Here is a 22610-nt window from a genome sequence, read left to right as displayed (position 1 = left end):
AAAAACTCTCCATTGGGTTTGTTTCATTTCACAAACATCCTCGCTTACAGATGTGACACACACATCAACTGACGATACACAAGCCATTAACATGGATGAGACACTGGAGTAGGACTATGCTACATATACTTGGCACAGCAAAGAGTATTGGGGGGGGGGGAAGACAAATGTAAGTATTGCACATTGTGGTACATTTCAAAGGGATAAAAGGTTGATTTGGGGATTATTTTAACAAAATTCAAACTAAAACCAACTCTCAAAAATGTTGAAACCTTGCTGCGATGCGCCGTTCCCTCCATCAGAGTGGGTCTTCATTTCAGATTGCTTTTTTTTCATAGTCTATTATTAAGCATGCATTTCCTATAAAGATCAACACAATGATCTTTATGAGCTAGTAGTGAAAAGGAGACCAAATATCAAAAGATGATGTTAGGAGGGGAGCAGGCAGCCCAGGCCGCACTGAAAGGTAGCTAACGGTTGTTGAGAGTTAATTGATTGCTTTGCCTCAGGAGGAGGTGTGAGGCTGGCTGGCTATGATTGGGTACCTGAAACAAAGTTAACGAGGTCACTACGAGAGACGTGGCAACGAGGCGGACCTTGGCCGAGTCAACGCTGTCTGCTGGTTACTTCAGGTGCATGTGACATGTGCTCACCTGTAGCGTGACAACAGAGTTTATGACTCCAGCCTGCCGGGACGTTGGAGGTTTTTGGGGTCGGATACTGCATATACGAGACACTTCCCTGAAAGACTAGCAACTGGTGTTGCAACTGCAATTTCTGAAGATTTAAAATGTACTTTATGATGAGGGGAATAGTGCTAACTGAAGTGAGTTGTGTTCAGGTATATTGGCTTATATATTGGCAAGATTGTATTTTTTTCTATGGGAGGTAAGGAGGAGTTGTTTTGGTTGCAATGCGAGACGATTATATTGTTTTTTTATTGCAGAGAATTTGAGTGGAATGACTCTTTGTGTGTGTGTGTGTGTGTGTGTGTGTGTGTGTGTGTGTGTGTGTGTGTGTGTGTGTGTTCCACTCTTACATAAAGAGAGAGCCTGAATATTGTTGTACTATTGCTTTCTGAAGTAACCAAAGTAACATCAGCATCACTTGGCTTTGGCTAAAAATGTTTTTAACCTGACAGTAAAAGTTTTGATGGTCTGAGTCTGAGTGGCTGACAGGTTTGATTAGATGTTGTTGGTTCTGCTTTTTCATTTTTTGGGAAAGGGGGTTGGACAAAAAAAACATGTACGTGTGTGTGTGGCATGTAAATACATTGACAAAAACACACAGCCACAAACAGATTTGCAAAAACATGCACGCACACGCACACATGCTACTATTTCTAACCAGTAAAGATCATGATGTTTCGAAAGGAAAAAGAAGAAATGAATATGTACTACTGCGGTGTTGTTGATCTGAGAAACCCTGTTTATTATAAAAAAATAAAGCATTTTCAAATCTCATATTGGGGTCTACTCATTCACTCACCATCACCATCCATCACATCCATCCTGCCATCACCCTGGTTATCTCCCACCACCTGAAGCGTTGCCCTGCACAGCTAAACCTATTTTTTTTTCAGTGGGATGAGAATACGACTGATCCACTTCTTAGATGCAAATATAAATGCTCTCTGCAGTATAACACCTAAATACAGAGGCTGAGTAGAAAGCTCAACAGATACGCCAGCAGGAAGCCAGGTGGTCTCCACCTCCTTAACAACACTATTGTGCCAGCAACCTGCACATGTGAATCTAACTCCTGCACTAATCCTACTATGTTGTGAAGTGCAGCATGAGAGAACAAATATGTTGAATGGCACGATACAACTAGAACATATTAAATCCCAGGACATGTTTGTATGCCCTCACGGATAGATTTAAAAACTGCAAATTTCATTATGTTTTGATCATATTTCAAAATTGAAAAAGAAAGCATCTCCGTATTTCAGTTACACTGATGTTAGAGCAAAGAAATACAGGCTAAAACATTTTATGTGCAGTATAAGGATCATCAGGTGGTTTACACCTCTCATAACCCCTCAAACACCAAGCTCAGAAACAAGAACGGAACGCAGGAAGGAGCCTGTGAGGAGGTTAAAGCAGGCGTATCTGTTGATCTAACTGCTGCATCTTAACAATATAGGGGCTTCAGCTGGCTGAAAGCACAATCCGTGTTCAAAACTGGACCCTAGTCCCTGCACCCTGGTTTCAACAGCAGGAAAAGTGGACAAGAAGAGTCAAGATTTTCCTTCAGATACACTACATGGCGTATCTTTTAAATTCAGTAGGCAGGCACGTGTTAAAATTCTGTTTTACAGCTATGGTTATGTTCGTTAAAAAAAAACTCAAATGTAATTTGACCTTAACTGCGTTGGTGTAGAAACTTTTCCTCTACAATGTGTCAAAGTGCCTGTTGAGGAACAAAAAAACCCTGGTCTCCTCCAGTGTGTCACGTGGTCTAGGGCTCGTTTCAGGACAGGGCGGTTCAACATCATGTCTCCACCCTTCTCCCTCCTCCCGATGTGCAAATTGCAAGATTCTATTAAGTACGACTCCAAGTAGAAACCCTGGACATTTAGCATCGACTATATATCAAATGAGTATAACCTTTTCCTATACACAGTATACATACAATCATACACACACTCACACACTAACACACACAAACACAACACAGAGCGCTCTGTACTGTTAACAGTGTGTGTGTTAATCCAATGTCAGTCAACTAGTGTCTTTGCGGTTGGGACAAATATGCACCACAAAGCATCTGCATTCATCTAAATACAGTACATATTATAGGTTGTTGAGTTTCAGGGATGGTCTGTACTGTTTTGTGTTTGTGTAAGCATGTGTGTGTATGTGTGTGTTTATGTGTGGACAGACACGGACCAGCATCATGCACACTCTAGCACACGCATTACAAATATATGACACCCTTCAAAAATCTGTGGCGTGAGCTACTAATCAATGCTCTCAGTCTAGTACAGAACATCATTGGTATATTTCATCGACCTGTTCTCTGTCAAACCTTTTGCCAGATTCAAAACTTTCAAAACACATTCCAATACTTTCCCCTAACTTTTGCAAGGCTGTGCAAGCTCACATGCTGAAAACCATCATATCTTTCTTATTCCTTTTTGTCACCATGAATGTTCCTCTAACATAACTAACCTAACCTACTAACTGGATTTTTCTTTTTCTCCAAAACTTGTCACAATCATCCCTCTCTTTGTGATCCAATGGCACATGCGCTCCCACTTTACCAAACCACCCCTTCACTTTTCCAAAAGCTTCACCTTTACAAAGTGCTGTTGCTACTTTCCACCCTTGTCTTAATAAAAAAAAAAAAAAAAAAAATAACAATAATCTAAAAACATACAGTACTGCGTAAATAAAGAGACAACAAAAACATTTGTCGGCTGTATGGCGAGTGTGACAGGTGTGTTAAGTGCTTTGAAACATCCTGACCCTCTCAGAGCTGACGTGCAGATTCTCTCGGTTCCTCTCACACAGCCTCCATAAAGAAATATAAAGTAATTCATCAAAACACAATGAGGATTGTATGCAGTCTTCTTCTTTTAAAGTGAAGTTCGCCAACCCAGTGTGTTGCACTTGTATGTATTAGGTTAGGGTATCTCACATTTATACATTAACATTGACCCACCTAGGTTCAATCTAGGACTAAATGACCCCTGATTAAGGTTTTTGACAATCATTGAAAATAACTATCTGGTGAGATAGAAGACGGGGGGGGGGGGGGGGGGGGGGGTTATGAAAACAAATGTGAAAATGCTCGAGATGAAAGTAAAGGCTCCACCGTCATCACACTGAACAGAGCAAAGGTTGTTCCCTCTCTTTTGCGTGGCACACTGGCGCCACCTGATGACATCACTGGTCAGGTCTGGCACACTCTGATGATACTGTGAATAACACGTGGTTTGTTTATACTCGAGACATGGAGAATGGTGTTGTTCCAACTGTCATAAACTCTGATTTAGAAGATTAAAAAAACACAAATCTTCATGCTCATGATCATCTGACATTATATCACTCCTGTGGCCAAGCGTAAAAACCACTGGCACTGCAAAGAGGTGGCGGGAAACTTTTGGGTAGCCTCACTCGCCGCTCACAGGGAGCCAGGAGCTTAAACTGTGAGCATATTTAATTGGAAATTGACATCATTTGTATTGTGTTGCCAGCCAAAAAGAGCCATCAAGCACTGCTCCTGTGTGCCACACAGCCATCAATAAACATCAAGCACGCCTCACAAATCCCTCAACATATGTCATCTCATGAAAACCACCAAAAGGGCATTGATTGCTTGTGTGATATTAAATCCATCTATTAAAGAAAAAAATGTTGTTACATTATTAACTATATGGACTTAATGTAAGGTGATACCATGTAGGGTAAATGTACCTCTACAGTACAGTATTCAAGATAGAAAAATAAAAACAGAAAACAAAACTTTTAAACCAAGACAAATGAAACATTAATGTGGGCATTCATGTGTTTTTTTTGTAGAATCCTTTTATGTTTTTTTTTTCCAAATCCCAACGCTTATTTAACAGTCCTGCTAGCCTTCACTTGCCAATATTTGACCTTCCCTCGATGCTGACTTTCACCTCATGAGGGATGAAGGAAGGTTTTGGCAGGGTCAAGGGCGGCTCCTCCTCTGATTTGTCTACCTTTCGCCCTTCTGGAGCGGACCATCTCCGCTTCCTGCTTCCTGATGGCTTACTGACGCCAGCTTCTGCGCCGCTGGCAACCTGACCTTTAGAAACGGAACCTCTTTCCCCAAACGTGAGACCCCCGTTTTCCACGTTGGTGCCCCCTCCGCTCCCATTCCCGCCCTTCCCTCGCTGGCTGATGCCGTTCTCCCGCTCGCTGTGCCTGAAGCCTCCTCCGACGTAGCTTTGGGGGGCGTCTGGGACAGCTCTGGGGGGTTTGAGGAGCCCGTGGCTGGAGGCTGGGACGGAGGCATGGGTGGCTAGCTCCAGAGTCTTCTTCAGAGATCCGTTCCTCAGGTTCTTGAGGGTGAGTGAAATACAAACGTCGCCAACGGAGAGTTTGGTGCAGGGCAGCTCCAGAAGCTGGGTAGTTCTGTCTGGGCAGCATGAAGACCAGCCTTGGCCGAAGACGAAGAAGGGATACTCCACCAAGACCTCCACACTCACCTGGACGAGAGTGAATGATGGGAAGAGACGTCAACACAGAGACACTTCAGTACAAAACCTTTTCTGTGCTTTAAAGCACCTAAAAACTTGGTTTCAAATCCATAGTGTTTTTTTCTATAACACTAAATAGTAAGGACTAAATAAGAAACAACCAAATTTAAATTGAACTTACACTCTAAAACCTTCATATGGAATGTATGGGTTTTGTTGGATCAGATTTGGCTGACAGTAAGAAGCCACCAACTATTATCACGTTTTGTGATAATAGAGAGATGGTTGCCTGTTGACAATAACAGGCACTTTAGGTTTGTCTAAATTTAGCTTGAATGAAAGAACAACTGGGACAAGCTGTCTTTAAGATCAGCAAGGCGATTATGTAATAACTCTGATTGGTTTGTTAGAGGCACAGCTGGATATTGTTGGTATAACAGTAGGAAAGAAATACAAACATTCACGAGGAAGAACAATGTCTTAGTGACCAAAGAGGCAACATATTTCAAGCCTTTTGCTCCATTACACAAAAATCAATAATGAGGATGGAACTTATTTATGCGTTTAATATTCTTCTGTCCGACTTCTGTATGGAGCCCCATAGCTTTCATAATGATTAGGTCTGCATTATCATTTGTATTTATGAGAGAGTGAAGAGATGATAGATAGAAGCAGAGGAGGCTTTTCAGACATGATGGGTGGAGAGAGGGAGAAAATAAACCTGAGGAGAGAGAGGATGAAGTGGAGGAAGATCTGAAGTATGGTGGAGAAAATGAGAAGGTGGGAGTGGAGGAGTTTAGTGGTGCGACTTTACAGAGGGATGGTGTGTTGAACAAGAGGAGGAGTGAGGAAGTGAATGTGAGAGAGAACAATGTCAAGAACGATACAAGTGTAAGATGTATCAAACACCCTCTAAAAGCAAACGACAGGCAATGTTTTCCCTTCTGTATTATATCATTTTTTTTAAACTTCTCAGAGTAAGTCCTCCGAGTGTGGATTTAAAGCTGCTACCACCTCGCAGGAAAAGAAACTAAGGAGAGCCACGTCTTTGAAAGACTGTCAGCCTTTTGTGGGATACGGTATCAAAGAGCAGCCGGGGGCGGGAGAGATGGTTAGAAATGTGATGTGTGGGTGGACGAGTCGCAGCCTGGACAGATGAAATAGATTAACTGGCTTTAATGGACACCCTCAAAGACGGTGAGAAGGGTTCGTGTGTGTGTGTGTGTGAGTGTGTGTTTGTGCGTTTGAAGTAGTTGGGTAAAGCCAGAGACATAAAAATAGAAAGAAACTTCGAGGTGTAGTATTAGATATTCAGAGATTATTGAGAGATGGAAGTAATACAAGGTTTTTGTGACTTATCGAACCTCTCAGAGTACTACAGTAGAGTATTACATGTAGTAGCAGAAGTGTGATACTCTATCAGCGTATTCTGCCTTTACTGAATATGTGATGGGTCGATTCCAGCGCTCAACTCTTTGAACTTCTCTGAGGCTCATAATAAGAACATGTTTGTTACATGACTGCCTTCACAGTGCATTGAGCTTAATACAAAGGGAATAGCAGAGTCCCGTGAGATTCACCGTAATAGAGTCATAAATAAGGGAGCAGCTCAACACTTGTCATACAACATTTACAACACCAGCTAAGAGTATGTATCAAAGACTTCTTAGAGAAGTCACTTTTTCACACTCACAGATGCAAACCACACCTGGGCTGATCAGCTCGGCAATCTACCAAATGTTACATTAAAAAAGCAATAAAGGGCATGATGGAGGAGCTGAACAATTAATCAAATCAGTTGTTGTTCCACTGAGCTTTTAAATTGACTTTAGGTTTTAGCACTCTAATGAAATCACAAACCATTATCATGTCAAATCACATCAAGAACAAGCATTAAAGGAATAGTTTCACTTTCTGGCATAGAGTTAGATGAGAAGATCAATACCAATCTCAAACTGGCAACAAGGAAGAACCCAAGATCTTTCTTGTTGCCAGTGTTTTGGTACTTTTTGTAAAAAGAAAAAAAAAAACAAGTTTAATGAAATCTTAAGTAAAGAGGTAAAAAATGAAACACCAAAGTATGGTTTACATTTTGTACTACCTTGTCATTTGCAAGTGCCTTCATCATTTCAAGTGTTGATTGTAGAAAGAAATGTTATGTCTTTTTTGTGTATTAACAATGGAGACAGCACTGAGAGCTGCTTAGCTTAGCTTAGCTTAGCATAAAACTGGATGCACGGCGAAAGAGCTCGACTCCAAAGTTGTGAAATACATTGCTACTACTAGCACCTCTGAAGCCTCCAAAAATAACATGTGTCATTGATCTGTACACAAACAAAATGTTTTTCTTCAGGGATTCAATTTGTGTACACAGAATAAAAAACAAGATTAAATGTTGTTCATTAGAGAGCTTTAGAGGTGCTGCTGTTTATGCTAAGCTAAGATAGCCGACTCCTGGCTATAGTTCAATAGTTAATGCACTCTATTTAGAGAGTGAAAAGGTGCATTTCCAAAAGGTCAAACTAATCCTTTAACAATGGCTGCTGTTCCGTCTCTCACCTGTGCACGGTGCTCACCAACAGAGAACTGAACCACAGCAAAGTTGTGTGAGGTGTGGCTCCCTTCAATGCGCTCCACTGTGGACGAGTCGATCTTCAGCTCGCTGCTGATCTCGGCACTCTGGATGAAGTCTTCCGTCTTCAGGTCCTCCACGCGCTTCAGCTCCCCATCCGCCAGCTGGATGATGGAGCCCTTGATGAAATATGGGGGGAGTGAGGGGGGCAACACCGTACTGGATGATAGAGGAGGAGCGACCAGCCCGGGCGGAGCGGGAACAACGGGGAGATGAAGCTGGGCTTGGACCACTGCACCCGAAGTGGTCTGGAGATAGGAGGCACCGGAGGGCTCTAGAGTTTCTCCTTTGGGGGCGGCGGCGGCGATGTACGTATGTGGGAGTGTGGTAGGAAACGGTGCGGCTTGGGTAGATGACGTTACGTGGGACGTTACAGGTTCCAATGTGGTGACTCCACCTCCACTCACGGGGATAATTACCGGTTGGGCGCCAGGAATGAGTAAGTGTTGTTGTAGGCTGGTGTGGTAGCTGATTGGCGCGTGCTGGCTCCCGTTGCCCCCTGAAATGTAACCGATGATGGGCGGCTGAGGGTAGATGGTGGAGGGGAGCCCCATTGACAGTGACTCTGTAGCGCTGTGGGTGGTCTGGATAACGGTCTGGGGCGACTGTGTGCGGACAGCAGCTTTCAGGCTGTCGACACTTAATGGGGGCGGAAACGTGAAAGAGGAGGATGTGCTGGAGGAGGAGGAGGGTGTGCGATTGACAGGCTTGCCCAGGAGGATGCCACCTCTATCCAGGTGTGCGGGGGCAGAGGTCGTCAGCTTCTCATGGCTGGGTCTGGGTGGCACCATCTGGTGGTCCCCATGGCTGTTGGGCATTAGCATGAAAGATGTTCTCAGCCCTGAGGGATCGTGAGTGGAGTAGTCTGAATGCAGAACCAGATGTCGGGCCTCGTAGGAGGACAAAGACGAAATGGCATCTCGGGATTTGCCGCCCGGCTTAGAGAGGCCGGAGTCTGGGGACGCACCATACCGCCGACCCCTTTCCAGCTCTCCATTGTGTAGCTCTCTGGGTCTGGAGCCACCTTCCTCTTTCCTAGTGGGTCCGTCCGTATAATGCACCACAAGCTGGGACATCCCATGTCCCAAAGAGTGGTGGGGGTGCAGTGACTGGGGAGAAAGGTGGCTGCCCGCTTGGTAATGAGGCGACGGCACAGTCCGTGTAGAGGTCGACATTTGAACATAGTGAGGGGCGAGGTCAGTAGAGGGCGGAGGCATGGAGGCACGTGCCGCGGATGCTCTCTGCTGGTCGTGCTTGGAGACATGCGAAGGAGCGCAGACTGTCTCTGCGTGTGAGTGTCTCTGTGCGACCAAAGAGGAGGACGAGGAGGAGAGTGGGGGAGGCGGCGGAGGAGGAGGGAGCAGCTGAGGGGAGATGTAGCCGGCGTACGGGGCAGTGTAGGGGGAGGCTATAAACTGCAGGTTGGGAGGCAGTTGGGCGTAATGCACAGTTCCTCCGACGGTGGACTGTGACAGGGGGGACGTGTACACCGCGGGGAGAGATGAGACTAGCCTCAGCGAGGAAGAGGAGGATGAAGAGTCTGACGTGGAGTAGAGGATTTTATTCTGGAGGCCTTCCGACTGACCGGAGCTACGGTGTCCACCTACGGCACTCTCGTTCCCACCAGGCACACTGGCCAGCCAGGCCACGTTCTCAGTGCGCTGGCTGTCACTGGCAGCTGGGATGGTCGGTGAGCGATGGTCAGATGGTAATGTGCTTGAGGGGAAATCCCTCTTCTTTGGGGGCAGACATTCATTACTGCGTTCCTGGTTGGACTTCATGCTGACTTTGCCTCCTCTCCCTAAACTGTACTTGTTCCTTAACTTTTGGCCTTCTTTAGCTTTGTCTGTCTTTTTTGTTCTCTCTGTCTCTGACTTTATATTTCACTTTCCTGCCTCCTTTTTCTCACATTTGATCTGGAACCTTGTCTCGCTTTAATTAGCTATGAATTATCTTTCCTAATCTTTTCTCCCTTTCTCTCTCTATTCAGTGAGGAGGTGAGGAAGGATTACAGATGAAGAAGTGGATATGGAGGGGTGGTTAGAGGGGAGGGTAGGGCGGTCTGTTTGGTCCAGAGGTCTTTAGCGGCTGAAGGGTGGGCTCAGTGTGATAGGGGAGAGAGTCACGACGTCACACCTGTTGCTGCCGCCGAGGACGACGGGGGGCCGAGTGCGTCGCACTTCATGCGGAATCATTTCCTTGTAAAAGCAGTCCTGCCCACACCCAGCACAATCCTGTGGAGGAGAGAGATTGGAAGACTGTTAGGATGAAGGTGTGGTTCTCAAACAGGTGAATAGTTAAATTCAGTGCAGTTTGTTTTCACCTAAACGGCAACCACAATGATCCTTGAAATTCTTAGCATCTAACACTGCACAAGTACATCAGATAATTGTTTTTCGATGAAAATGAAATAAGATGACACATTGAAATACACTGCGTAGTACAGTGAGTGTCCCTGGTCAATATACAGTGCTACAAAGGAGATCTGCTGCTTGCGGTCTCATGATTTGAGCCTTCAGTGTAAATGTAGATCCAAACCTTTGACTAATTGGTTATATTACCATTTATTAATCACTATATAGCAAGTGAAACTACACTAGAGGATTTTTTTTGCAAACGGGAGTACATTCGATTCAAGGACTGGGAGAGAGACACATGATGCAGCAGACACAGACCATGAAAATGAATAGCAACACATAGTTTGTGGAGCAGCAAAATTAGGTGCTGTGCCAAGAAATTCAAGAGCACAACAAACTGCTCAAGAAAAACTCTTCAGGGACATCTTTACTGTGATGAAGGTCGACAAACAGGCCGTGAGCCAACAAAATGAACAATAGCTGAATGAACAGCTCAACAAACAGCTCCAAAATCAAAAATGAGGCCATGGGCTAATGCAAGGATGCTCTGTGACAATAAATTCAGGGTACAAGCAAAATAAATTGATTTGAAGGATAAAAAAGAAAGGCCATGAGTTGACAAAACGATGCGCTGCAACAACAAATCCAGCAAGTTAACCAATGACTTAAAAAAGTGAAAATGGCTACAAAGAAGTCATGCCTTGTATCAGTAGAGTGCATTGTAAAAGTCGCAGGTGATTCATTTGCTATTGCCTCAACAGTGGTTGAGCAAAAGAATTGAATAAGAAAATAATAAAAAAAATAATAATCTAAGCAGTTCTTATGGTTTTTCAGAAGCTTGCACCCATAATAATAATAATAATAATAATAATAATAATAATAATCAAAATAATAATAATCAAAACAATTTCAAGAAGTTTCCAGCACCTGCTGTACTTGGACATCTAAAACAAGCATGTGCTTTACTCAGTAAGTTATGTGTGAGTGTGTACATGTGTGTGTGTGTGTGTGTGTGTGTGTGTGTGTGTGTGTGTGTGTGTGTGTGTGTGTGTGTGTGTGTGTGTGTGTGTGTGTGTGTGTGTGTGTGCCATCTGTTAGCAACGACCCCCTGCTGCAAAAGAAGGAAAGCTTGGTGTGAATCTCATAAATAATGTAGAAGCATTTCGAGCACACGCCCACACAAACACATATACACACACACATACACACACACACTGAGCGACATACCACCTTGATAACTCAAACACTGACACCTGGACATATTCAATTATGCTGACACGTGTTCTTTCCCTGACACACAGCTCGAGTCACACACTCTCTTTCACTTAGGGCACAAAAGCACACACACTGTCAGACTGAAAGACACACATTTGATAGAAAGCAGAGTATCAGTTGACTGACACGCATCACACGCACACTAGAAATGCTCAGCTAGCATAGCTGTCGTTACGGCAACAACACACTGACTGCAATGCAAGATTTGTCTCATTAAGAGTTTGCAAAGTCAGTGGGTTTACAATGTCAAGAGTGTTTTTTTGAGCAACTGTGAAATAAACTTACAGAAGTATACGAGCATTACCATAATAAGTATATAAAAATATAATAGGGAACAAAGGTTTCCAACCACCTCAAACATGGGAAATCCAGCCGACAGTTTATAGCGTGAACTACCTGCAGAAGGTCTATCCAAAGTCCATGAAGAAGAAAATGATGGACTTAAAAAATGTGGATGGCCCGATACTTTATATTACATAGAAATAAAAGGTGATGACAGTATACATTCTATAAAAAGTTATTGTGGTTAGATGGTAGATTAAGGATATGAGAAACATATCTACACACTGTAGTGGAAGTATCTCGACATAACAGTGGATTGATGCATTTATTATTGTGCATTTCAAAACACTGAGAATCTGTAAACGGCCTTTTATGTAACTGGTTTGATAACATCCCAGAATATAATCTTAGACCACATAACATGGCCTCTTGTGTTAGTGATGACTCTGATTATCTGATCTCTGCAGCTGCCAAGCCACAACAAATTTAATCTTTCAACCAGAGTGAAAAGGTCCACACCTCCGAGACATCCAAAAGGCTTATTGGCTAATTCCTGCAAGGGATACCAATTGAACCAACTGTGTGTGTGTGTGTGTGTGTGTGTGTGTGTGTGTGTGTGTGTGTGTGTGTGTGTGTGTGTGTGTGTGTGTGTGTGTGTGTGTGTGTGTGTGTGTGTGTGTGTTCTGTAGGACGAGGGACATTTTGCATCTCAAGCAGATTCCTGTGATTTAAGAGGTGTCGCATCGCTACTATAACACAACTGCTGAGACAGGCGTAGGAGTAAACACACATTTTCAAAATGTACATGCACATACAGTACAATAACACACACGCTTTGCTTTTTGGTAGTGAGCACGCACACATATACACACTTTTTCAGGCACGCACCATCTGTTTAATCAGGCAGGTATGACTCAGAGATGTGTTGAGAGGTGCTGTTGATTGGCAAGCTTTTAGCGCCGATATGCACTTTACTCTGCGTCTCCCTCCTTTACTCTGCCTCCTCTCGAGTCCTCTCCTGCCTCAGCCTGCCCACCTCTCATTCTTCATGACTCCATTCTCAGTTATCATTCTTCCATCTAATGGTTTTATGTTCTTTATCGTCCCTCAATGTCTTTGCTTCTTCTCTCTTGGCATCCTTTCACATTCATCTTCTACTTGTCTCTGCTGTATGGCAACTCATAGAACGTACTGCTCATGCTGTGTCATAAAATAACAGTGGGTATAGTTAGTATAAAAAATATATAAGCCAAAGTTGTATTCCACAAGCTGTTGCTTGTATTACACTTTGAGATAAGATAATTATTATGTGTCTGAGAGCTCTGAGATCAGAGACATTTCATATCAGCTGTCACATCAACCACTGACAGTGTGTGTACATCCAGCCGCAGATCTGTTCCTCCTGCTATCTATGGCTGCTTTTATCTTAAGAGAGACGCACGTTCAATCTGACAGCTCACTCTGGCATGTGAAAAAGAGTTCTGAGAATTACAGGAGAAACATTATATGCATTGTATATAATGGGATGTATTATGGAGCTGCTGTTACATACAGTGTGTGTGATAAGCATGGATTGCTAGAAACTAGATTGTTATTGCAACAGACGGGGCGTACACTACTTCTACTACAACATAAGTGGTATGTTTTACAAGGGGAACTTCAGATTTTCAACATAGGAAAAAAAGAACTTTAACCTGCATTAACCAATGTTTAGCCATGAGGGGGCATCAAAAACAAGCAGCAAACAAGACAACGACATTTTATTATTGTATGAAGTTAATATGTCACATCTGACATCTGTTATTATATATACATGTGTGTTTGTGTGTGTGTGTATGTGTGTGAGTTTGTATGAGTGTGTGTGTGTGTGTGTGTGTGTGTGTGTGTGTGTGTGTGTGTGTGTGTGTGTGTGTGTGTGTGTGAGTGTGTGTCATGTGACTCATTGTTCATATTGAAATATTGATAAGAGCAGCTTCAACTAAATTCCTGCAGTAGCAGAGGGTCGGATCCAGACACACAAACAAAAACACAATAATCTTGGAGAAAAAACAAAATGTTTTAAGCCTCCTTGCAGTCAGTTTGTGAGAGAGCAAAAGAGACTGTGGCGAGAGTGAAGGAGAAGAAGTAGTGAACGAAGAGAAAAAGACTCAAACTCACTTTAATCTCCTCGGCTCAGACTTCGCTGAGGGCTACTTTCCCTCCTCATTAACCCTTCCAACATGCAGGGTGGTAAACGTATTTTGAACCAAAAACTACAGAAACAGTTAATGAAGGACGATTCTGAGGAGGATCGATGGGGTGAAAGAGAAGCAGCAAAGGGGCATGGAGTTGTTTGTAACGCTTGGGACGCATCGCAGAGACATGAGGAGAGAAGGAGAGGCAAACTCAACTGACCTACATTACAAAAAGAGAGAGTACTGCTTCACTGAAACTGACACTCAAACACAGATTCACTGAAAAGCGATGTCACCTGAATCGACTCGCTGAGTCTGCACCTGTGTGTGTGTGTGTGTGTGTGTGTGTGTGTGTGTGTGTGTGTGTGTGTGTGTGTGTGTGTGTGTGAGTGAATTTGTGTGTTGATATCAGATGACCTGTAACCCAAGCCATCTGTCCTCCATGTGCTTCAGTCTCTCTCCCTCTACCACTCTCTGTCTCACATACACCCACACACACATACGCCCACACACACATACGCCCACACACACATTCACAAATACAATGATCCACCCAACCGAAGGCTGTGTGTGCATGTGAGTCAGTAACCTGAATCATTCCCTCATGCACTATACTACTGTCCTTCTACGGGCAAAACAGTGGAGGTTCTCAGGTTTCTTTCCTTCTCACTCTCTCTCTCTCTCACACACACACACACACACACACACACACACACACACACACACACACACACACACACACACACACACACACACACACACACACACACACACACACACACACACACACACACACACACACACACCAGATGATTCGTAAAGTACTCACATCGTTTGATGTTTGTGATTAAAAGGGAGGGAGACAGAATCAAACTGATCTTTCATGTGTCAATTATGCATTTTCAAAGTTACATGTTACAGTCATCTAGTAATACACATCAAACCAAGCTCTCTAGCTGATGGTTTTAACCTGTATGACAATTTATAATTCATAAAACAAGCAGTAATGGGTTGCTCGGCCTTTATGGCGCCAGTTTTGCAACAGAACGGACAACAGTACTGTTACTATGGTCATTTTAAACCATTACGAAATGTTTACGGCAGCATCGGACGTTCAAAGACACAAATATTGTGTTCTACAGAATATTGCTAAGCAGCTGATATCCTTCCTAAACTTCACTGAACAGCCAATAAATGTATAATCTCAAAGATACATTTTGGGTTCAAAGTCGTGGGTTTCTCTGCATTAAATGTATGCAATGGTCTTAAACAGGACATATATTTAAAAAATGTGTTGTATCTACCCACAGGCCTATATACAGAACACTGTTATGATGGTATGCAACATTATCATTAAATCACATACAAGCTTTGTGAAAAAACACTGACATTACACTTCTACTCAACAAATGCAGAGTTAAACCTTTCTTGTATTTTTTGTTGACGCTATCAACTCAGCTGCAATCAGCGTCAGTTGTCAGCAGCAACAGCATGATCTATAATTATATGCCGGTATGTCCAGTCTACAAACAATGTATTGCATTACTTTAAGAATGTTCCTGTAATGACAATTACAGTGATCAGGAGTGGAGCTGGGGGCCGAGAGCGAGGAAGGGGAACTGGAAATGTTTTTGTTTTTTTTGTTGAGGTGTCAAGCACCATCAATCACAGGCTGAGCTTGAGGGAAACATCAAAACATGAAAACCACTAAAGTTGACACACTCTCACACACGGACACACCATAAGCACACAATGAATGTTTGCTTATTAAGGATTTCATTTCAGAATATGATAGAGAATTATAAAGAAATATATACTTTGTTTTGTCATCAAGTAACTTGCATGTCGCTCGTTTGTCTGCAAAAGCATTTAGATAAATGAATAAAAGAAGTGATATGCATGGCCTAAATGTCTGGTGCATTTGAAGTGTGTGTGTGCATGTGTGTGCCAGATTGCCCAGTCATAATCATAATCATGATCAAAGGGAATAGTCCAACGTGAAAGTGTCATCTCACTGCTAAATATAGTGCAGCTGGAAAGTACAGTGTTGCTGCAGGCTTATACTTCTCTCTCACTCTCTACTTCTCTGTTTCGTCCTCTATGTCTCTCCGTAGCTTTTTTCCCGTGTGGTTTTGCATTAGTGAGGGTTGTGTGTTTGCATGTGTGTGTGTGTGTGTGTGTGTGTGTGTGTGTGTGTGTGTGTGTGTGTGTGTGTGTGTCGGCATATGTGTGTGCATGTGCGTGCACGGTACAGGGACCCTTGCCAGACTGGGAACTCTGACAAGGCTGCCACTTTATTCCCTGTCACTGTCCGCTAGTGATTACACAAACAAAACAACAAAACACAACACACACACACACACACACACACACACACACACACACACACACACACACACACACACACACACACACACACACACACACACACACACACACACACACACACACAAACGGGAGCATGGTCAGATAGTGAGGGAGTAATGGAGGATCTGCCATTGACAGATGGAGACAGAGAGTTAGAGATGCAGGGGAAGAGGAGAGGGAGGAGGGGGGGAGAAAAAGAGAAGCAAGAGCGAGAGGGAGAGAGTGGTTACGAGTTACACAAACAAAGGGAGACAGAGATGGAGAGAAACAAATGACTGTGAGAGTCTCTTTTGGAAAACAAACACTTAGGCAGTGTTGCATGACTTGCACTTTCTCACCCCTCAATAACCCTGGGGGGGAGACAGACAGACAGCCAGGGGAGAGCCTGAGAAAGAAAAGGGCCAAATGGAAAGAGAGGAATGGGAGAAATGTGTGAAGAGAGGGAAAAAGAGAAGAGAAGAGGAAAGAAAGAAGAGAAAGAGAGAATCAGGGAGGGGAAACACGAGCGAATGGTTGAAAACGAGCGTCGACGGTTGTAGGAAAAACTAGGGCAGACGCAGTACGCACTTATAAATGACATACTGTGATAAAACAAGACAAGCTTTTGGACACACACACACACACACACACACACACACACACACACACATGCATATGCTGACTCTCTCTCTCTCTCTCTCTCTCTCCCACACACACTTCATTCAGAGCAAGCGCAAAAAACTGTGAGAAGTGTACTTACCAGGGGAGCATGAGTAGCCCACTTCTGCAGCATGCCTTCTCTCCCCCTCTCATTCCTTCTCTCCCTTCTCTCCCCTCTCCTCCTGCTCTGCCGTGGCCCTTGTAAAGCACCCTGAGTCTCCCTCTCTCTCCCTCTCTCCCTCTCTCTCCCCCTCAAGCGGAAAATCCCGAGCAGATTCAGAGGACTTTTGCTACAAACTGCTCTCGGCCTTTCTCAATCACCCCCACCTAAACACACACATTTCGCAGACACACACACACACACACACACAGACACAGACACACCCACACACACACACAGACACACACACGGCCAACAGCCCTCTCCTAAATCCTGACAGCGAGGCAGGAAGCTCCCTCACTACCGCTGACACACGGCGCTCAGGTGATCACACACACACACACACACACACACACACACACACACACACACACACACACACACACACACACAAACAAAATTGCTAGCACACACTTGCACACGCCCACAGGGAGGGAGTCCCGCATGCAGAGCTCCAACGTGTATTATGCAAGGGGCTGAATACGAGCCAGAGCTCTCACACTGTCTGCCCTACACACACACACACACACACACACACACACACACACACACACACACACACACACACACACACACACACTCACAGGGCCCCTCCCACGGTTCGCTCGGCCAACTTCATCAGGTATTCATTCAAAAAACACACACACGCCAGCTGGCTGCACGCCCAGAGACCGCTTACAAGCAGCGAAAAAGAGGACGAGAGAGTGAGGTTGTTACAGTGAGAAGGGCCGAGAGGGGGAGTGTGGGAGAGATAAGGGAGGGGGGGGGGGTAAGCAGTAGAGATTATAGAGTGGCAGAGAGTTCATGGAAGACGCACATGGACTACTCGCGTACACAAACAAATATACACGTATCTGGGGTTGAAACTATGATTGATCTTCTGTTTTTTTTCTACATATTTTTTTTTTTATTGATTATTATGACCGATAAAATGACGAGCAATAGTTGAAAACTATTTTTTATCCAACCAACAGTGTAAAACCCAGATCTTTAACTTAAAATCAAAACAATTACAACAGATTAATGAAGCAGAAAAGAAGCAGCAAATCCTCACATTAGAGAAGCTTTAACCAGAGTTGTTACTGTTGGGCATTTTTAGTTGATAAATGTTAACCAATTATCAATTAATATTCCGTCAATCAACAATTTGGTTAATTGACAAATGGTTTCAGGATTGTATGTGTCACCAATACAGATATTCACATAATGGGGAAATAGATCAATGCCAGAAGAAACATAATCTATTTCCCCTTTTTGCAGACACAGTATGCATTGGGCTGCACTTCCTGCTTTCAACCACTAGATGTCATGACTGATCCCCTCACTGACAGCGTGCAGCAGTCTTTCACCGTTAGTTAGCTGACCTAGTTAAAAGACCATTTGGAAGTAAATATAGATGAAATGTGCTCCTCAATGCTAAGCGATGTAGCACGCACAGGGAATAAGAGAGTAATCATTCATAAGACGTTAACACACACACACACACACACACACACACACACACACACACACACACACACGCAGAATAGTAGTGATTCCCACTGGACTCTATGGGTCTAAACATGCACTAAAAACACATCCTGTTTGTGTTGGTTGGTCTTCCTGTCAGCTTGATTTCAATCCTGGTGTTCAACATTGGATATTCATGGAGTGTTTAACTACTTCAGGGCAGAGTACATTTCAAAGTGTCCTTTTAATGCGGTAAAGAGGACTAAAAAAAACTAACAAATTGTACCCAGAGAGGCTCAGCTGGATAAGAGGATTTAAAAGTGGTAATCTGAGAGTCCTTTGTGCTTTTTAAAATTTGACTTTGGAAGGCATTTTTTGTTGATAAGCACTCAGTGCGATGATGTGATAAATTCCTTTTTCAACTTAATTTTTTTGCTTTGTTTCTCTTCTTGGCCTTTGTGGTTGGGACAGTTTGACTTTCTGTAAATGCTGTTCAATTCTTTATTGGTTGTTAAAGATAACAGTTCCTGATTTGCTACAAAGTTGTGCCAAGAAATCACAAAAGATCCATCCTGTTTTGAAACTAAACCGGTTTAGTATTTGTTTTAAAAACTTTCTCCTTCTTTTTGAAATATGTTTTAGAGGGACTTTGGGAATTCCTGACATTTTTAAGATGTCGATCTTTTATTAACCATTTGTATACATTGCAAACAAACTAATACAGCATTGTCTCTATTGAGTTATAAAAATAAATTAAATTAAAAACTAAATTATAGCCGAAAGTAAGAGACCAGGACATAGAGACGCAGAATGATACAAAATATACAAATAGAGAGACTCAATAAAAACATTAAAAGTAGACACAGACAGAAAGCCGGATCAGAAGACACTGAGAGAATCCAGACCAGACTGTGTATTGTTTCACAGTCGTTTCCGTTGCCTTGGCAGCTAATTGGAGCCTCTCGGCATTTAATCATAATTCATTTGTGTGGGTTTGTTTACAATCTGCCATCAAGTGAAAGCAGAGAGAGAGAGAGAGAGAGAGGGAGAGCAAGGGCGGAGAAGGAGTTATGAAAGACTGTTTTTTGAATGGTGATTTTTGTTATGTCTCTGTAAAGTCTTTGTTCAGCTGGTCTGTCTTTAAAAACATTCTCGATCCAGCCGAGGTGGACACACTTCAACGCCTTTCCATCGTATCCGGAAATCGTCCACCCTGAATCCCAAATCTCTAGACGCACATAAATATTGAAATTCTTCACATTCTGTGCAACCATTTCCACCAAGGAACCCGTCTCGGTTGTTAATAACGGCAGACCATCACTAAATATCTAGAATATCACCACTTGGTCATAACTTGGTAATATCGAGTTGTAAAATGTTGTATTGTCCCTGAGCTTAAATTTTTTTTTATAAACTGTCACCTCCTCATTATTTACATCTCTACTTCATCACTACAGGTTTTTATTAGCATTACACAAAATCACTGAGGTTTCTTTTACACAGCTGGACCTTGAATACATCCCAGGAAACTTGTGTTTTTGAATGCAGATATCCCAACTGTACTATATATTTTTTTAAATATTAAAATGATGTACTTGTAGTAAACACAAGCTGCATTCTGCTGAGCCAAAAACCGGAAGAAACAAAGGAAAACAACTTGTAAAATGTAAGTCTAAATCAAGATGTAAGAAATTGGTTCTTCATGACATCAAAACTCATTTTTATAGGAATCAATTTAATATAAGTGCGAGAAAATCTTCCTCAGCAAATACTGCTCTTCTCTCTACCTCTGTCTCAGTCAGAGCCAGTCACTAAGGAAACTGATGAAAAGCCTCTATATATACTCACACCTATATACAGACCCTAGCGCTCTCTCAGTCGCCCCCGCAAAACATCACACACACACACACACACACACACACACACACACTACCCATCTATCCCTTCCTTTCGTCTCTGTGGGCAAAAGTCTCAGCTCTCTTGTTTATCCGTTTCTTTCCATCTGTCTCTCTGTGTGTTAGAGAGAGGGAGACAGCAGGTGCAGAGCCATCTAATGGTCACATACCGACACACACACACACACACACACACACACACAAATGATCGCTGCGAGGCCGGCTATACGAAGGCACGGCCTTATTACAACACCTTTGCTCATATCGAGGCCACGTTCCCCTTCATAATCTATCATTCATAACCTTGTGTAATCATTACGTAATCATGTTTAACAGTGCCCTCTGAGTCCTGCACACAAATATCTCACAAGCCCTCTGCCAGGCTGCGTTCACTTGCTGGCAGTGTAGTGCGCTACTTCAACCCGAGCCACATCCCATTCACAAACCTACTAATCCACACACACTATTAGATCCCTGCTACACACACACACACACACACACACACACACACACACACACACACACACACACACACACACACACACACACACACACACACACACACACACACACACACACACACACACACACACACACACACACACACACAAAGAAGTCTGCATGTATATGTGTGCAGGATTAGGGAGGGACTGGAATGGATGGGCAAATCACTGCTAAGCTCCTCTATTGCTGTATAATCCTACTGAGTACACACACACGCACAGATATGCATTCAGACGGGCACACAAACACGAACTGATGCTCTCTCACTCTTTCATTTTCACACGCGTACGATGCATGTATTCACAAACGCCCACAGACAATAGCAGTCATAGCAGACATTCAGACGCACACAAATATGCAGGCAAAAGTCCAACGCACGCATTCAAGGGTAGGGCAGACATAAACACCCAAACAATATTTCAAAGACAATACAGTACGTTATCCTGTTCAGAGAATGTGTTTTCCGGCATGAAAATGGAGTAGGAGAGAAATGTAGGAAGGGAGGCAGTTGCAGGGAGAAAAAGGGAAAAGAGAAAAGACAGAAAAGAGGAACAGATCAATTTAACTCAATCTCCATTCATCATCACACCATCCTTTGATTCACTCTAACACAGCTATCAGTCCTTTGTCTGTTCCTACAACATAAGACCCTCACATGTAGTAAAAGACTATGTTAGCCACTTTAAAAATTGAAATATGAAGAAATTGCACGGCTATTTTTAGCACGAACAGCGACAGCTCAATCAGTAATCAAGAACACGGAAATATTTCTCCACAAGTCTTTAAAGGGCAGAGGCCATGATGTGAGATATGATGGGAGTTTGTAGAATATTTTTCCTCAGCTAAAAAACGACTTAATTGAATTAAATTTGGCTTTTCATTGGTCATTTTTGGTAATGGGTCGATTGAAAAATCTACAAATCTGTATCAAATATTTTGAAATTAAATAAATTTAGAATCTAAACCCATTATGTTTTGAATTTTTATGTGATCATAGCATCTTTTTCATTTTTCTAATAGTATACATATTTGTATTAAGAATAGTCAGATATTCCCTTTTGCATTCGGCTAGGGCTCAAACTAACTGTTGTATTCATTTTTGATTTAATATGATGATTTATCACTATTCATAACAAGAAAAAAGTCAATTTGTATTTGCTAATTCAAAGCAAATCCTCTTTAACGTTTATCACACCTCGTATTTTGTTCTCCCACGACCTTTTCACGTGGGTGGGACATGGTGAGAAATTTAAGCCTTCAATCAGAAGACGTTAAGTGTGATCATTTCTTAGCTCCAGTCAGGTGGAGGACAGGCTGACAGGTGTGGGATGTGTGACTTTGAGGGGCTGCAGAGAGCACGGTGCTAAACAGCCTTCACAGCCTGCCTGTGGAGACAAATGGTAATAAACACACTACTGTAGACTAATGCTGCTTTATTTCCGTGTGCACACACACACACACACACACACACACACACACACACACACACACACACACACACACACACACACACACACACACACACACACACACACACACACACACACACTTCCTAATGGTGCCTGCATGTGTCCACATATAGGACAGAGAGCCATACTATTGTGTGCTCTGAAGGTGAACAGCTGTAATAGGCATAGGCTGGCTACTGGCACTAATTGGCATGAATGAGCATGTCAGCTGGCATTGTGTGGATGAAGGAGTGGTGG

General features: G+C 43.0%; 1 protein-coding gene across 2 annotated transcripts in view; it reads right to left on the bottom strand.

Moving 5' to 3' along the window:
* Nucleotides 1–3769: 3769 nt before the first annotated feature.
* atxn1a (ataxin 1a) overlaps nt 3770–22610 on the bottom strand; it is a 26040-nt gene continuing 7199 nt past the window's right edge. The window contains exons 1-3 of one of the 2 annotated variants that reach the window (XM_054606087.1): nt 16997–17062; nt 7730–10036; nt 3770–5179 (exon numbers count right to left, since the gene is read on the bottom strand). In XM_054606087.1, coding sequence (XP_054462062.1) covers nt 4586–5179; nt 7730–9583 — 2448 coding nt within the window. In that variant the 5' untranslated portion in view covers nt 9584–10036; nt 16997–17062 and the 3' untranslated portion in view covers nt 3770–4585. Of the gene's footprint in view, nt 5180–7729; nt 10037–16996; nt 17063–22610 lie in introns of those variants that run through there. The other variant, XM_054606086.1, reaches the window with a different exon arrangement.

The sequence above is a fragment of the Anoplopoma fimbria genome, chromosome 10 (assembly GCF_027596085.1).
Source record: "Anoplopoma fimbria isolate UVic2021 breed Golden Eagle Sablefish chromosome 10, Afim_UVic_2022, whole genome shotgun sequence".
NCBI lineage: Eukaryota > Metazoa > Chordata > Actinopteri > Perciformes > Anoplopomatidae > Anoplopoma > Anoplopoma fimbria.
The sequence above is the reverse complement of the archived record's forward strand: the minus strand, read 5'-3'. Positions and strand labels throughout refer to the sequence as shown.